Below are 18,882 nucleotides of genomic sequence, written 5' to 3'. Positions count from 1 at the left end.
GGAAAGTATTGGGAAATATAATCAGGTAACTTTTTACTCTACCTACTATTTTTAAAGATTATACTAAGCCAAGGATGAGATAGAATTTATTAACAGTGAACACTAACCAAAAGCAGAAGTTTCTTGACTTCTTTTGCCCTCTATTTTTCTCTCACTAAATAAGGGGAAAGATCCAGATGCCCTGAGAGATATTTTCTGGCTATTAATTTAGTTATCCACTTTGAAGTCCTTAATAAATAGCTACAGCAGGGTTCCTGGGCGGCTCAGTCGGTTAAGCATCCCACTCGTGATTTCGACTCAGGTCATGATCTCATGGGCTTGAGATTGAGCGGCTGGTTGGGCTCTGCGCTCAGCAGGGAGTCTGCTTGAGATTCTCTTTTCCTTTTCTGAAGAGATTCTTTTTATCCATATTTCAAAACTGCATGAGATCCTAGTCCAAGTTTCGGATTTTATGGATGAAAAAAGAGAAAGGAAATAAAATTCAGATCTGAGGCCAAAAGTGCCAGAGAACAGGAACCAGAACTCGGGAAGGTCTCTTTAGTCTGGTTCTTTCTTCAAAACCAGCTGTCTCCTATAGTAAGGCAAGACATTTTCCAAATGGCCTAAACCTATATACTCTCAACATGATTGCCAAGCAAAACATGGAAAATCAGAGTTGCATACATTTTATGCTTTAAAATATTTTTTAATAGCTTCATCTTTTTCAATTAAAAATATATACTCATAATTGGAAAATATGGAAGGTATCAGGAAGAAAATGCTTTCAAAAATCTATAACCTTATTAACAGATGATTTTGCAAATATCATAGTAATTTCATATAGTCTTTACATAACTTTAAAAAAACAGACTGGAATCATACTGTGAGAATACAAATATAAAATTTTATGGCCTGATTTCAGGTAACAGTATGTCAAAACTTAAAATATTATCTTAAAAAATGTTTTCAAAATGTACAATATATGGGGACAAACACTATTTGATTGATGAATATTTAAATTGATTCTAATTTTTCACATAAACTGTACTAAAATGAGTATCTTTTTTTTCTGTGTGAAGAATTATTTCATTTGCATCAACTCCTACTAAATAAGTTGAATATTTTCATGTTTGGTACACATTGCCAAATTGCTTTCCAAAAGAGTTGCATAAAATTATAACAATGCCAGGAAAGCCTGAGGGTGCCTACTGTGCTCTACCCTTATTGGTCCTGAAATATTTTATTTAACTTTACATTTTTGTTAATTTGGCAGAGAAAAAAAATCTCTATTGTACAAATTTCACTTGCTACTGGCGCTGAGGTTGAACATTCCCCCATGTATCTGTTTCCTAACAGTATTTCTTCATGTCCCTTTCTCTTAATCTACTTGGGTCTTAAATATCCTTCTTTCCAAAAATCCATTTGTATGACATTTTTACATAAATATTTCCCTTATGACTTATTTATCACAACTACTCTCCCAGTTTGTTTCTCTTTTGACAAGTTGCAGAGATATAAAATTAAAATATCCTTTTATGTTGTCCTAGGACCAACCATGTCACAAATGGAAAAGATAAAACAGTTCTCTTAACTGAAAACCCTCTTGTGGGATCAGAGATGGAGAATTACTACTTTACAGTAGTCACAAAAAAAGAATATGTCTATTTTCCAAATGAAGATTTTAGCTGTGCAACAGTAACATTCTGATTCATATTATCTTTTTTTTTTTTTTAAAGATTTTTTATTTATTTATTTGACAGAGAGACAGCCAGCAAGAGAGAGAGACAGCCAGAGAGAGAGGGAACACAAGCAGGGGGAGTGGGAGAGGAAGAAGCAGGCTCCTAGTGGAGGAGCCCGATGTGGGGCTCGATCCCAGAGCACCGGGATCACGCCCTGAGCGGAAGGCAGATGCTTAACGACTGCGCCATCCAGGCGCCTGATTCATATTATCTTCTAATCATAAGAACAGAACCATGACAAAATAAGATAAAGACAAAAACGCGCTTCAACCCGACACCTCTGATTTTCACGTATACATTAAGCAAACATAGTTTTCATCACTTTTTAATTTTAAAGGTATTACCATATTTATATATACTTTTTCATTATAATTTTAATTGCTAAATAATAATTCTCTGGGTTAAGTTTTGTAATTTACCTTTCTCACATCACTTTCTAAAGTCAATGTTGAAAACATCTTTATAATAGGCCACAGCTTATTCCATTTATTTATTTGTTATCACAATTGATTTAAAAAAAATTAAGAATACCCTACCCTTGATTTGGAACACATACTGATTATGTGCATGTGCCTACGGGAAGAAAACTTAGTTGATGCCAACTGGCACGTGTGTATTGACTGTTCTGCATATAAAAACTTGGCAATGTAGAGGAAGAAGTATTCAATTAATATTCTGGTTGAAAGGCCTTTTCTGCTGGTGGAAATTCAAAACAACGGTTTAAGTATGTTAATGATTATGAAGATACATAATGATAAAAAGTTAAGATGTAAAGTGAAGAGAGAATACAAAATTGTATATACTGTATGATTAAAATTAGGTAACTAAAAATCCTTACATATTAGGAGAAGGTTAGAAAGAAAACCACTAAATATTAAAAATTACTGGTCTGGTTAGTGATAAGAAAGTAATACATCTATTTTTTATTTTTTTAAAGATTTTTTTTATTATTATTTATGTATTCGACAGAGATAGAGACAGCCAGCGAGAGAGGGAACACAAGCAGGGGGAGTGGGAGAGGAAGAAGCAGGCTCATGACGGAAGAGCCTGATGTGGGGCTCGATCCCAGAACTCCGGGATCACGCCCTGAGCCGAAGGCAGACGCTTAACCGCTGTGCCACCCAGGCGCCCCTATTTTTTCTTTTTTTTTAAAAAAATCATTTGTTTGTTTATTTATTTGACAGAAAGAGAGTGAGCACAAGAAGGGGGAGCGGCAGGCAGAGGGAGAGGGAGAAGCAGGCTTCCCATCGAGCAGGGAGCCCGACGCGGAGCTTGATCCCAGGACCCTGGGATCATGACTTGAGCAGAAGGCAGACACTTAACTGACTGAGTCACCCAGGCACCCTACATCTATTTTCAAACTTTCTACTAGCTAAACTTTCTACTACTCTTCTTACTAAACATGCATTACTTTTCTTTATCATAAAAGTCCTCATTTTATAAATTTTATGAGAAATACTAATCAGTAAGAGGTGTAAACATTTTTTATGTACTCTAGAGAGTAGAAAATTTACAATGGATGAAATTACATAATTTTAAGTAAATGTTGTCATAAAGTTGCCAGTAATTTCATCTTTGGGGAATGGTATTTTTTCTGTTAAAAAAACACAATCCCTCTTACTACCTTCTGAGTACTTCTTTCATCCTCATCTTCGGATGGATCTGACTGATGTTTTGGACTGTCCATTTGAAGGAATGCTCTGACATCTGGACTAAAAACAAAAATTAACTTCATTATGACTTTGAAAACATTTCTATAGCTCTTCTCCCTTTTAAAATGAAAATAACCATAGTAGTGTTTACAGTATGAAAGCCAATATAATCCATCAATATTATTATAAAAGGAACAAGCTGATTAATTTTTTTAAAAAATAGGGAATCCAACAGACAAATGGTCAAAGATATAAACAAGGCAGTTCATAAAGAAAAAAACCCAAATGGTAAGGAAGATGTCTAGCTTAACTAATAATCAAAGAAATACAAATTAAAACATTAATGAGATACCACTTTATGTCCATTAACTGGCAAAAATTAGAAAGACAGATAATATCAGAAGTTGGTAGGGATTTGGGAAAGAGTCACCCTCATGCATTGCTAGTAAGACTGTGAAATGAGGCAACTTTTCTGGAAAGGAATTTGGCAATACTTGGTGAAACTGTGTCTGCATTTTTCCTGGGCCCAGAAATTCCAGTTCTAGGAATAAACCACAAAAAAAAAAAAAAAAAAAAATCATGTGCAGGTTCAGTGAAAGACAGCTAGGATACTCATTTTAACTTTCTCTCTAATGGTGAGTCAGAAGCAAAATAGGCATCTACCACTGGAGAAATTAGTAAGCAAGCTACGGTCACTGCCCACAGAGAAGTCCACTCAAGCGTCAGAAACAAGGTAGCACAGTGTCATTTTGTATACATATTAAATATTCACAGACATGAAGCAATACCTGACAAACAAATTCCAAAGACATAACAAATATATGAAAGTGGGTATCAACAGGAGGGATGAAGAGATGGGTATGAAGATCAAACATGAAGAGAAAAAATGAGACTAAAATACAAGAGGGGCTTAATATACTAATGAACTGACAGGATTGCATTCATGACACCCCTGAGGGGATGACTTCATCTCTGCATCTGATGTACCTCTTCCTCCAATTGTCCTTAATGATTAAATAAAATATACATTCATTGTAGGAAATTCAGAAAGATGAAAAATAATTTTTAAAAACAGTAGGGCTGGTGAGAATGTATACAGCCAGTATGGGAAACAGTTTGGCAGTTCTTCAAGAAGTTAAACATAGAATTTCCATATGACTAAGCAATCCCATTCCTAGGTATGTACCCAAGAAAAATAAAAACCTATTCACACAAAAACTCACAAATGTTCACAGCAGCATTATTCACAATAGCCAAAAAGTAGAAACAATCAAATGTCTATCAGCTAATGGACAAACAATATGTAGCGTTTCTACACAAAGGAATATTTTCAGTTGTAAAAAGGAATGAAGTATTGACACAGGATACTCCATGGATGAACCTCAAAAACATTAGGCTGAAAAAAAAAAAAAAGACAAAAAAGGTCATATATTATATGATTCCATTTATATGAAATGTCCAGAACAGGCAAACCCATAGCGACAGAAAAGCAGATTAGTGGTTGCCAAGGGTTGGGGGAAAGGAGAAATTTCAAAAGTACAGTCAACCCTTGAAAAACATGGGGGTTAGGGACACCAACGCCCCATGCAGTTGAAAATCCATGTGTAACTTTTGATTTCCCCAAACTTTAACTACTAACAGCCCGCTGTTGACCCAAAGCTTTACCAGTAACATCAACGGCTCATTAACACTTACTTTGTGTTACGTGTATTACATACTGTATTCTTACAATAAAATAACCTAAAGAAAATGTTATTAAGAAAATCATAAGGAATAGAAAATACATTTACAGTATGTCCTGTATTTATCCAAAAATAATCCAGGCGTTAAGTGGGCTGCACAGTTCAAACCCATGTTGTTCAAGGGTCAACTGTAGTCTCTTTGGAGCGATGTTGTTAGATTAGCCTGAGGCAACAGAATTGGATAGTTGGATGGTTGTACAGCAATGTGATTATATTAACTAGCACTGTATTGTATACTTTAAAAATAGTTAAAATGGTGAATTTATGTGAATTTTATCTCAATAAAAAATTTTTTTAAGGTGAGGGTGAGGATCTTCAATCTTATCACACAGAGGCAACTATTACTAATCTTGGTGTTATTTTATTTATTTTAATTTAATTTCTGCACTGTTAAGACGATCCTGCATTTAAAATATTTTGATTTGTTCTTCACCTAAAAATTACATCATAAACATTTCCCCATGTTGTTAAAAACTCCTTGTAAAGAGTCACTTTTGATAGATGTGTGATCTTGTATAATAACGCACTAAATGTTACTCAATGATTCTTTAGGATATATATAGATGGCCTCCAACTTTTTACTATACAACTTCCACTGCTATAAATGACATTGCAATTGATAATCTTTGTGTATAACAGCAGAACTGCATTTAGGATTTTCACTACAGATTTTTAAAAGTAAACTTATTTGATCTGACTTATAAACCATTTTCAGGCTTTAAATACAGTTTGGTAAGCTGATTTCCAGAGACATTATACTAATTTATTCTCTCCCAGCAGTATATGAACATCCTGAAGACTCTCTCCAGCTCTGATTAGCATTAAATATTAGTTTATATTACCATCTCTAATAATTCAGTAAGTGAAAAATAGTAATTTAAAGAAAAGGCACTCAACTTTATTAGTAATTAGTGAAATACAAATTAAAACAATAGTAAGATACCACAACCGACTCACCTGAATGGCTAAAATTGAAGAGACTAACAATACTAAGTGTTGGTGAGGTGAGCAGTGTGATCTCAGACATGGATAGTGGAAGTATTATCTGGTAAAATCACTTTGGAAAACATTTTTAACATTATCCCCTAAGGTTAAACATATAATACCCTACAACCCAGAAGTTCTACTCCAAATATATCAGAAACGTTTGCACATGTGCATGAAAAGATATGTTAATGGCAACATTATTCATAACAAAATAAAAATAACTCAAATGTGCATCAGCAGTAAAATGGATAAACTGGAGTATATTCATACAATGGGATATTATACAGCTCTGGAAATCAACAAATTATAGTTATGTCCAACAACATAAATGATTCTCATATGGTTGAAAACAAGCCAGACAGAGAATGTATTATAAAATACAACAACGGCACCTTAGATCTATCCTGCTAAAAATCAGGAGAATCGTTACCTTTGGGAAGGAGGGAAGGAATAGATTGAGAGGAGGCATGTGAGGGGTTTCAGGTATGCTGGTAATGTTCTATTTCTTGGCAGGGGTGGCAACTCAGATGTGTTCACTTTCTCATAGTTCATTAAGCTGTATAATCATGATTTGTGCTCTTTTCTGTAAGTGTTATACTGCAATAAAGCTAAAATAAGGTATTTTTACTCTCATTTCCATTTCTTAAATAGATAAGGAAATATTCAGTTTCTCTGGTAATTAATCCACCACTTGTATCTCCTCTTTTATAAATCGTTAATATGCTTTGTCCATTTCTTCTTGTGTCTTATGTGCATACTATCTGTATGAGCTCTTTCTATATTAAGTATATTTTATCTATTGTCCTTTACTATAGGAAGCTTATTCTACATTTTTAGTTTTTAATTTCACTTGTGATTTCTGGGGTTCAAAAGTTTTTATTAAGTCAAATTTGTCATTGTTTTACTTTACAATACATCATGCACTGCCAATATGCTCGTAAAACACTTTTTTTAATCTAGAAATCAGAGATATAAATATTAACCTATCTTATTCCAGTTTTTTTTTTTTTTTTTTTAAAGATTTTATTTATTTATGTGACAGAGAGACAGCCAGCGAGAGAGGGATACACAGCAGGGGGAGTGGGAGAGGAAGAAGCAGGCTCATAGCGGAGGAGCCCGATGTGGGACTCGATCCCAGTACGCCGGGATCACGCCCTGAGCCGAAGGCAGACGCTTTAACGACTGCGCTACCCAGGCGCCCCTTTATTCCAGTTTTTAAATAATTTTAAAAATAAATTTTAATAAAATTGTTTTAAAAGCAAGTAAAGGTATTTTTTAAAAATATTTTATCTTAAGTAATCTCTACACCCAACATGGGGCTCGAACTCACAACCGCAAGATCAAGAGTCGCATGCTCCACTGACTGAGCCAGCCAGGCACACAATTAAGAAAAGGAATTTTTAAAGTGCATTTCCCTAACACAGGAGTTAAAATGTACACAGTAGGTGTTCAAGATACACTGGATGATTGGCTTCTCTTCCTGCTCTCTTAAATCTGTGCTATATTATAGTTTGATATATAAATTAAAAGCGTGAAAATTAACAAGGCTCTGTTAACACCAAGATGAGATCCAGAAAATACGAAATGTCACTTTTTATTAAAAAGAAAATGTCAGTGAAAAATTAAGTTTGAAAAAACTCTTAGCTATCTATTTTTGGAATTCTATAAATGTCCTCTACCTTGAATGGAATGGGGGCAGTTATAGGGTGTTTATGTACATAAAAATCCATTAGGTTGTATACTTAAGAACTGTGTATTTTATGGTATAATGCTAAAATGAAAATAATCAAATTGCTTTTAGTTGACTTTTAATACCAAATATAACCTCTTTGAAATGTTATACTTCCAGATCCAGAATGAATATTTAGAATTTAATATACAGTGGTAGACGTTCTCAGTAACACTTCAACATGCCAGGAGAAATAATCACCAGCAACAACATTTGTTCTATATTCATTCCATGTGAGGCCCTGTTAAAGAAGACAAATTCGACCTCTCGTTGCATGAACTATATTTCAAACAAGACACCGATCTGACAATCTGGAGTAATCTCAAGTGCACACAGCAAAAATTAACAGTTAGGGGGTGGATCTAAGCTGAAGACCCAGAAATGAAAACACATCTCAAACCACAGATCTACCTGTATGTTCCTAGGTATTTTCAATATGACCCACCCTTCTGGTTTATTAACATGATTAGTTAATATAGGCCAGGAAAGCCCCTTCATGTTAAGTGGCTGAAAGCAATGCTGTGTGGAGAAGGCCTGGAGACCCTGTCTGGGTCGACAGAATACCGCACCAAGTGGAACAGGGTAGTGGCGTGTGTGCATGACCCTTGCCATCTCCTTCAGCCTCATCTCCTTTCTGAAAACCTACTCTGTATTCTAGTCACCGTGACATGTAAACACTTAAGTGTTTTGAACATGTCAGGCTTTTTGTAGATTCTGTGACATGTACTGTCCCTTTTGTCTGGATGTCCTCCCTACCTTTTCTTGAATGGCTCCATATCCTTTAAATCCCAGGAAGCCTTGCCTGACTTCCTCCCAAAGAAAGCTGGCCACGTTTTTCTCTGTTATCTTCTAGCACCTCCATCATAAAACTTTAATTCCTTGTTTATATGTCTGTTTCTCCCACTAGACAGGGAGCCTGTGCCTCTGGAAGGTTCTCTTTACATTACCAATGCATACAGCAGGTACTTAATAAGTGCTTTTAAAAAAAGTTTTTATTTAAATTCCAGTTAGTTAACATATAGTGTAATATTAGATTCAGGTGTACAACATGGTGATTTAACAAATGTTTTTTTGAATATAATTAGAAAAATGTCTTAACTGTGTACTATGCAAAGTTCTTTCAAGTTTAATCTATAAAACTGATACAAGTACAAAAGGCAGAAAGAAAATAACTAGGACCTTGAGTCGATGAGGGAAAAGGAGATTAAGGACACCAGGGGAAAACTGTCTGAGGATTTTACAAACATATACAGCACAATATTCCACAGAATGTATAAAATCTAGATCAGTGGCTTATTTAGTATTTTTATATTTGGTTTCAGCACCTCTTCAAAACACAATGAAAATTACTTACTGGTTGTAAAGTTCTGGATACCTAACTAAGTTCTGAATGAATTCATTCAGTCCTGCTCTTCTTTGTTTAATAAAATCTGTTAAGAGAGACATAAACTATTAGGATTATTTATGTCAGACTATGTAATTATCATCAATCCAGTTTTATAAGAATAGACAACCAAAAGATAGTGAATTTTGATCAGTTATTTCTTAATTCATGTTTCTTGATAAACAATAAGAAACGCTTGGAAATATATATTTTTAAATCTACACATACAATGATTATAAAATTAAAATCAAGCAGAAAACGTATCTCCCAGAAGAAAACTCTCCAAAGAAATGCCCATTTTAGGTTCTAAACAGACTCACTATAAAACCTGGAGAAGGGCTTTCCTTTGTCCAACTCCTCAAGTACTACCAGGTAATGAATACAAATTAACACTATGACACTGGTGATGGAAATTGCACTCATTTTTAAAAAGTAACAAGAATTACTGGAAATCCTTGCAACTGGTTAATTGAGTATCACCAAAACCTGGCTGCTAAAAATTCCCCCTGCTAAACATCCCTTGAAAAATACGATGGAACAATTTCCTAAAGAACAACTGTCCAGCAGCTTCAAAATGTTTTGACTGATAATTAAGGATCATGCATCAGCAGGTTAGCAATACAGGTTAAGCACAAAAGTTTACTGGAATTAAAAAACTTTATTCAAGCATCTTATCTCTGCTACTTACTACTAGTTAACTGAACGTGAACCTCTCTAAGATTTAAATCCTTACTTGTAAAATGAGGGTAATAACATTTATACCTCATAATGCTGGTACAGGATTAAGTGAGACAATGCATGTAAGTTTACAGTAGAATGCCTGGTAGAGAAAAAGCATAATCTTTACTACTATTTTTGTTATTGTTGTTGTTATTTGTTGTTGTGGCTTTAAAATCTATCATCCTAAACCCTAATTCTTAAGAAAAGATACTCTAAAAATGGAAAAAAACAGGACATTTGAGAAAATGTCTCAATGAGTGAATGTCTCAATAAAAATCTATAAACAATATTCAACTCGAGTTTTGGTTTAGGTAAAATGATTTCTACTCAATAAAGGTTTTAATGTGCAATGTTTGTCACCAAAATCATGGGTTGTTTCTAGGCACATAGGTTTATTTCCATTTCTTAAATGTAAGGTATGGCTATAAAAGAACAAATATAAATTAGATCTGGTCTATCAGATCCAGATGCACTTAGTACTTTTTCCTGTTCAACTGTGAGTTTCTTGAAGAATTTCAGGAAGATACCTTATAAAACTCTTCCAAGGGCATTCCTTGTATTCATCACACCGTAAAAGCATAGGTGAGGTTTACATTAGAAACTACACTTGAAACATAGTTATTTTTCAGGAACTGAACTTAGTAACACAGGAGAGAAAACTAAAATGAATGACTACATGTGACATATTTAGAGAAAAGCTAATGATTACAGAGATGCAGTTCTAACCTGTTCTGTGGATGGATACTTACTAAAGGTACATTTTACATTGGGAGATCAATTTTGAGAGTAAGTTCCTTTCTTTAGTGAGCTACAGCCCATGCTGCAGAAGTGCTACTAGACCTTCCATTTCATTGCTGACTTTGAACAGTTTTTGAAAGCCCTATGGAAAGCCCAACATAAGAAGAGAAAGTCGGTAATGAGAAAAGAAGCCCTATAGTAGTCAGAGTTTAGAGGAAATTACAAGCTTAATTTTTAGATCAACATTAAGCATGCAAATGTCTTTAAAAATTCCAGGTAAGACTAAAATGGATACGAACCCATTATTGGGTAAGTCCCAAGAATTTATATAAAGTTGATAAACTATCTTTAAGCATTATACTTAGAGATAAATCTATCTATCTATCTATCTGGGCTTGTCCATGGAGGGTAGGGGAGGGTGGAAGGGGAAAAGGGAGAGAGAGAATCCCAAGCAGGTTCCCACAACCCTGATGATTATGACCTGAGGCGAAATCAAGAGTTAGACACTTAACCAACTGAGGCACCCAGGAGCTCCTGGAGAGATATATTTTAAAAAATCTCTCCAATTAAGAACTTATGTGAATTTATCTGTTGTAATTCAAAAGAAATTTCAATTAGAGACTGAAAAGAAATCAATGCTTAAACAATAAAATGAGAGCTTTAGTCTCCAGAGTGCATATGAAAATGACCTATACAGATTTCTCTGTCATTTAACTGCTTCAAGAAAAATCAACCAAGAGGACACAATTTCTAATGCTGTGGGACAGGGGAAAAAAAAATCACCAAACTCTGATGTAAGGCGGTCTTGGGTTTTAATCCTAATACTGCTACTGGTGGCCAGAGTGCCTAATTATATTCACCATCAAAGGATATTTGGAGCCTCTAGGGACCATAGAGATTTTTTTTTTTTTTAAGTACTAACCCACATCTTTCAGGTTAGGAAATAAGGTTAAGATTTTTGTAATGTTCCAAACAAGTGATTTTAAATTTTAAAATAATATGTACATAAAAAGATCGTGAATTTTGTTTTTAAAGGTACCATGCATAAATCAGACAACAGAGTAAAGTGAAAAGAGAAACAAACCTGGATGAATGTAATTCTGCTATATATTAGCTGTGTGATTGGTCTTTGCTACATCTCTATTTTCCTCATGCATGAAACAGAGGTAAAAGAGCTACTTTACAGTTAGGAGCTCAAATAATAGCACAGTTATTATCATTACTACTGCTACTATTATCACTTTATTATATTATTACTATAAATATTATATAATTAGATACTACTATTATAACAGTAGCAGCATTTTTAAAAACCGCATACTACAGGGAAGGAACACTGGAATCAGAGTCTAAGATGTAACTGAACCTCACTTCTGCCACTGCCTAGTTTTCTAACCACAGACTCCTCCCTTCTTTAATCGTCAAGTAGGGGACAGAATTAGATGATCCGTAAGCTCTCTTTCTAGCTATATATATAACATTTTGTGACACTCAAAACAGAAGTCCTCCAAAAAAGACGACGAAGAGAAAAAGAGTAAGACTGGCTAAAAAAATTAATGCACCTAATTCAGAATCCTCAACTATTTGAAAATTTAAGTTCTAAGAGAAGTGATTTTTAAAATCTTTAACCTAATATTTATTAAGTAGCCTTCCCAAAATAAGTGACTGGTTGAAAATAGCATGCATGCATTCATTTGTTCATTTGTTCACTAATCACCTGTTAGACACTCTGCCCTGTACAAGGCACTGGAAATACGAAAATGTTTAATTAAGACACGGTACCTATCCTCAAGAAGCTCAGATGCTAGTGGAAGACAAATGTAAACAAATCACGACACTTGGGCACACCAAAGGAACTAACAGAATTCACAAGCTGCTATGAGCAGAGATGAGGCTCCCCAACCCTGACCAAGCACTTAAGAAAAATTTCCTGAGGCATTGGTACCTACATCAAGTCTTATGAAGAACTAGATGGGTACAATGTCCTGACTTCAAAAGAACTCAAAGACTAGAATAATAATGGAGAGTTGTCTTTTTATTTTGTACAAACCTATTTCTCTTCAATCAGTAAGGGTTAAAAGTGAGAAATAAAAGTGGTTTCTACATAAGCTGTTGAAGAATTATGCCTTTAAAAAATATTTTACCATTAGCCCTTAACACAAGTGTAATGAAAGGAACTTAACTGATGTTAATTGATGTTTTTGTGAATGGATAAATAAAATACTGAGCAAACAGTTATATAGTCAACATTCATAGTCTGTCAATTTCATATGCCCTGTCTCTTATTGGACTCACACAGATTTTTTTACTTTGTACACTTATTTTTCAATAGGTAAGATGAAATAAACTTTTTTTTTTAACTTCAAAAAAACAGTTTATATACTGACCTCAGGATCCTATTAGCAAAAGGCTTGATATTAAACCATTCAGAATATAAAAAGTATAGCTATCTCTGTGCCCTCTACACAAAGATCCTTAAATTCAAAATGGAATTTTACCTTTGAAAAGTACAGGTAGAAATAACCTTTAAAACCTAAGTTCAGATATGTAAAACTTATCTTCGAGAGGTTGGCAACCACCAGAATCAAGAAGTGAAAACAAGAAAATGGAGAAATCCTCTTAAACTACGACATAAGAATGCAGAGATGTCTTTATCTCTTTGTCTTCTTCCCATGATGAGATGAAATGATTCTGTCATTAGGTTCAACTAAGGGCTCTCCAGAACTCTAGCCTGAGTTCAAGTCTCTATTATCAATAACACAGTTCGATTCCTCGCAGATGTCTTTCTGCCACTTCACAGTAATTCATTCTCTCATTCACCCACGCCTGACACCTCACTTATCTCTCATTCTCTTCTCTAGGTCTCCTTTACCTAAGCAATCACCAAGATTTCTTATAGATTTTTCCTTACAGATTTTTCCTGCATATTGCTCCATTTGTAGCCCTTTTCCACCCCAGTCCTTTTCTGATTCTCTAATGTGAGGTCTATCGGAATATTCCCTTACGCTGTGTTCTAGTCTCCATCCTGTCTCTTCTCTCTGCTGTGCCTACCGTGTATGGCACACTGTCGGTTTCACACAGTGTTTCATAGTCACTTTACCCACATAACTCTAGGACCCACATGTTGCCCATGGTGATGTTTTTCAACCTGTGCTCCACAGACACACTTCACTGCTATACCAACAAGCAGCTCCATTTTTATCTGCTCTACACATGATATTTTCTGCAGAAGATTTCATTGGGAAAAGAGCATTCTGCAGCTGAAAACAAAATGAGTACAAAGGCACTGGCCTGTAGAATCAATTCTGCAGAATGTCCAATCTGGCTTTGCTGTGGCAACTTAGTCTTCTCCTGCTTCTCTCTCTCTCTTTTTTATCTGCTTCTCTTTATTAATGAATTCACGTATTCAACTAATATTTACTGAAAACCCAAGATCTACCAGGCACTATACATCAATAAAAAAGACAAATACCAATGTTCATAAAATCTACAGCCAGATGAGACAGACTGCCAATGACAGTGAAGTATACTAAACTGTCTCAAGGGAAAAAAATTCTATACATAATAGGGGAAGTGAGAACCCTCTCCAATCCTGAGGTTCATAGAGTGTAACAGAATGAAGAGCCTCCAGTTGAGAGGCTATATGGGATGATCCAGCAGCCTCAAGGAAAAAACCTAAGTTTAATTAAAGCAAGAATGTAAAAGAAATATGAAAAAGATGGAGGATAAAGAGGACTTTGTTAATCATGAACAGAATTTCACAGGGCACAGTGAAAAGGTTTGAGGGAAAGAAATGATAGAAGGGTAAGTTGCAGAGAAGCTGTACAGTCAGGATAAGTGATGTGAGAACTTATCTCTTGAGTAGAGACCCAAGAGAGCAGACATGTAAGGCATCATAGGTTTAATGGGTTATAAGGCTACAGGAAATTAGTTACAGAGGTTGAGACCAAGGATGACAATAGACAGCACTTTAGCTCATCAGGATTCACCTGTGGCATAGACAGATGGCTTTTCTAATTTGCATAAGGAGATTATCTGGTGGATAAGGAGACTTCTGCCTCTCTGTATGCAGCCATTTGTGACCTGGACTGATATTATGGATTCAAGTGGAAAAAGTTCCAGGCTTGAGACTTCAGACATATAGCTTCACACTCCTGACAGCCTATGTGTCATGAGGCTCCCTAAGGCTGAACAATAGGACATTTTCTTAGTATCCCATTCAGAGTCTTGCAGGGTGCCGTGTATACAGTATATATTTCAGAAATATTCTGGATGTAACAAAAAATGTCCTTTGTGGTTAGGAAAGTACCCCAAATTATCCTTAATGACCGATAAATTTACCTGAAGCCAGACTTCTTGAATTTAACTTCCAAATCTGACACTTACTAGCTATGACCCTGGGTAAATTAATTAACCAAAATGTGCCTCAGTTTTTTTATCTATAAAACGGTGATGACAATAAGAATACCCGCCTCGGTGCGCCTGGGTGGCTTAGTCGTTAAGCATCTGCCTTCAGCTAAGATCATGATCCCAGGGTCCTGGGATCAAGCCCCACGTCAGGCTCCTCCTCGGCGGGAAGCCTGCTTCTCTCTCTCCCACTCCCCCTGCTTGTGTTCCCTCTCTCGCTGTCCCTCTCTGTCAAATAAATACATAAAATGGGGGGGGGGGGGGGGGGGGGGGGGGAAGAAAGGGGAGGGGGGGGGGGGGGGGGGGCGCCTGGGTGGCTCAGTCCGTTAAGCGTGGCTCAGGTCACAACTGCAGGGTCCTGGGATGGAGACCCGTAATGGGCTGTCTGCTCAGTGTGGAGTCTGCTTCTCCCTCTCCAGCTACCCCTGCCTGTGCTCGCTCGCTCTCTTTGTCAAATATGTAAATAAAATCTTTTAAAAAACCCAAAACAATGCGTGGTACACAGAGAGCCCCTTCCTGAGGCATTATGTTGGAAGAACATGAGATCAATTAGCTTTGTGAAGCCCTGTACTACTATACAGCACAATGAGTTCGTTAACTACTTCCTCAAACTTCAACTATCACTTATGGCTGGTCTATGAAGGTATTGCTTACCTGGATCAAAATTATCACCAAATATTCTCTTGGCAGGAATCTTCAGGGCCATAGCAGGAAACTGTTTCTTTAACTAGAATTTTAAAAAATAACATTATATGAACTTGATTTTCTAAATCTTCTAGTTATACACGTACCAAAACAAATTATAATATGATTTTCGAGAAAATCCATCATAAGGCATACTTTGAAGGATATCATGATCAAATATACAAAATTAAACTACACCAATAAAATAACATTTGTTTGATTAATCATCCTATTTTGTCCCAATAGAACACCTGGTATCTTTGTGACCCTGGATAAGTCACTTAACATATTTGTGCTTCAGTTTTCTTGTAAAATGGAGATGATTTTAGTGCTTAGACAAGAATCTGGAGTATAAGCTTTGAATACATGTTACTCACCATTTATTACCTCAAGAGAAGTTGTGATCTTTTTCTTTCTCTATGAACAGATTGATAATTGTTTTCTAAGAAAGCAGGTGAATTTTGTTTTCAAAATTCAAAATTCTCTGCTCTAGCCTACCCTTATTAATATTTTAATACATTTGTTTATCAGATTTGCTTATCCCTAGACAAACAACTTGGCCCTGAAGACATTACATTAAATTTGGGGCAGGCAGTAAAGTCATAAAAATCGGTTAATGCTTATTTTTATTATAAGCTTGATGTCAAAAAACCACACACACGCACACTATATCCACCTATCAAAATGTCAGGAAATACAAAGAATAGAAGAATGTATTAATCACTCTACACCACAAGTATGTGGTCAGCAAAATCCAGACTGAAAAATCTATAGACAAATGACCCTGCTTTTTCAACTAAAACTGTGAAGGCAAGAAAAGAGAGGTGAAGGGGGAGACTTCCTAATATAAAGACAGTTCACAGATTTATCAACCAGTCCTATAAACACTGACTGAATATTGGATATTAAAATGTTATTGTTAATTATTTTCAGATGTGAAACCAGTACTGTGTGCGTACGTGCATTTTTAATGAACTTCTATCTTTTTAGAGATGTATACTAAAATATTTACAGATGAAATGATACGAAGTCTAAAGTTTGCTTCAAAATTACAGTGGGCTGGCTAGGGAGAGAGACGGAACAAGAACGGCCATGTATCTGAAACTGTGGCAGCTGCCTGGTACATTATATTATTTTCTGTGTTGGTACTCTTCTCTCTACTTGTGTATGTGTCAACAACTACAATCAAAAAATTTTAAATGCAGACTACACTCATAAAAAATACATTTCTATGGACAAATGTTTACAGATTGGGTATTTTAGTTTTTTTCTTTTACTCTAAAAGGAACACAGGGAAAGAATTTGTGTTTTCAAACTTAGGGAAATCCAGGCCAGGTTTAACCTCACTTCTGTGGTTTCAAAGAACACAACTTATACTATTTCCCTGTTTTTTACTTTGCCCCTCACCACAGGAGGCAGAACTGGGAGTTAACAGAAAAAGAGGCAGACAGAGAAAATGGAGGAATAAGAAAAGATGAAAAAAGGAAGAGAAATACAGGAAAAATGAGGGAGAAGAATAATAAAAACTCAACTATATATTAAGGAAAAATTTCTGCAAAAAGCTTAAGATGGGTGTTTGACGGAAAAAGAGAATGAAAGTGACTTCAAGATACTCAAATTTTACTTTATAGACTTAAAGATACTCAAATATTAACACCCTAACCTAATTAATCTCTAGCTATTTATTTATTTATTTATTTATTTATTTATTTATTTATTTGAGAGAGCATGTGCACGAGTGGACAGGGGAGGGAGGGAAAGGGATAGAGGGAGAAGGAGAAGCAGACTCCCTGCTCAGCAGGGAGCCCGATGTGGGGCTCAATCCCAGGACCCTGGGATCATGACCTGAGCTGAAGGCAGATGCTTAACCAACTGAGCCACCCAGGTGCCCCTAATCTCTAGCTATTTAAATCATGAAACCATCATGACATGAGGACGGCTCTTCACTCATGCAAGATTTCCACACTGCTGAGTTTTTAGGTGACATCCCCTACATTCCTCTTTCTTATAAACAGTTCTACAGAAGGCAACACTTTTAGGAGGTAAATCTGGCTCATATAATCTTTTAAGCAAAATACAGAAAGAAATCTCAGATTTTCAGTTATTAGTAGTTCACTGAGAAAAATTTGATCTTATTTCTCTAAGAAGTTCATATACTATCTGTATGTGCATATGTTTGTTACAGTACCATCATGATAGCTACAGTCAAATCTGTACAATCCTCAAAAAATGCTGATCATTTATATAACGGCATCCAAGAATCTCAAATAGAGCTGGCAATTCAACCTCACCCAGCCTCCAATATAAACTATTTTTTTTCAATATAAACTTTTTTTTTTAATCACTCAACATTATAGGGGTCCTGGGTGGCTCAGTCAGTTAAGCATCCCTCTTGATCAAGCTCAGGTCTTGATCTTGGGGTCATGAGTTTCAGCCTGCTCCACACTGGGTGTGGAGCCTACTTAAAAATAAATAAGTAAATAAATAAAATAAATAAAAATCATTCAACATTACAGAAGATATCCTCATGTACAAATTCTTTTTTTTTTAAGCATTCTTTTTTTTTTTTTTTTAAGATTTTATTTATTTATTTGACAGAGATAGAGACAGCCAGCGAGAGAGGGAACACAAGCAGGGGGAGTGGGAGAGGAAGAAGCAGGCTCACAGCGGAAGAGCCTGATGTGGGGCTCGATCCCATAACGCCGGGATCACGCCCTGAGCTGAAGGCAGACGCTTAACCGCTGTGCCACCCAGGCGCCCCTCATGTACAAATTCTTTTTGGCTATTATTTTTCTCAAAAGTGTGATTTCACTTACAGTCAATAAAAGACTGTCTCAATACCATTTGATTAAGCAATTTAAATACATATATTACGTTCAGTTACATAAGCATAAAAAAATTTAAAAACAGAAGAAAACACAGTAAAAGTACTACAGTTATCTCTGAGTAGCAACATAGTAGGGGTGATTTTTAAGTTTAAATACTTTCTTCCTCCATATTCCAGATTTTCTAGGATATATATTAATGTTACATAGGAAATTACGCCATTTAAAATACTTAAGTACTATTTTAAAAGTTCAATTTTAACTAGCAAAGCATTTGAATATTATTTGAAGGAAAA

The 18,882-nt window shown here is 35.5% G+C and overlaps 1 protein-coding gene across 6 annotated transcripts in view; it reads right to left on the bottom strand.

The window, feature by feature from the left end:
- SGK3 (serum/glucocorticoid regulated kinase family member 3) overlaps window positions 1-18,882 on the bottom strand; it is a 138,623-nt gene that overhangs the window by 32,656 nt on the left and 87,085 nt on the right. For 5 of the 6 annotated variants that reach the window (XM_040625653.1, XM_008706742.2, XM_008706744.2 and 2 more), the window contains 3 exons: window positions 15,732-15,804; window positions 9,183-9,258; window positions 3,343-3,430 (listed from right to left, as the gene is read on the bottom strand). In XM_040625653.1, the coding sequence (XP_040481587.1) occupies window positions 3,343-3,430; window positions 9,183-9,258; window positions 15,732-15,804 (237 nt within the window). Of the gene's footprint in view, window positions 1-3,342; window positions 3,431-9,182; window positions 9,259-15,731; window positions 15,805-18,882 lie in introns of those variants that run through there. The other variant, XM_040625654.1, reaches the window with a different exon arrangement.

This window comes from Ursus maritimus, unplaced genomic scaffold (genome assembly GCF_017311325.1).
Source record: "Ursus maritimus isolate PB19 unplaced genomic scaffold, ASM1731132v1 scaffold_9, whole genome shotgun sequence".
NCBI classification, from domain to species: Eukaryota; Metazoa; Chordata; class Mammalia; order Carnivora; family Ursidae; genus Ursus; species Ursus maritimus.
The sequence above is the reverse complement of the archived record's forward strand: the minus strand, read 5'-3'. Positions and strand labels throughout refer to the sequence as shown.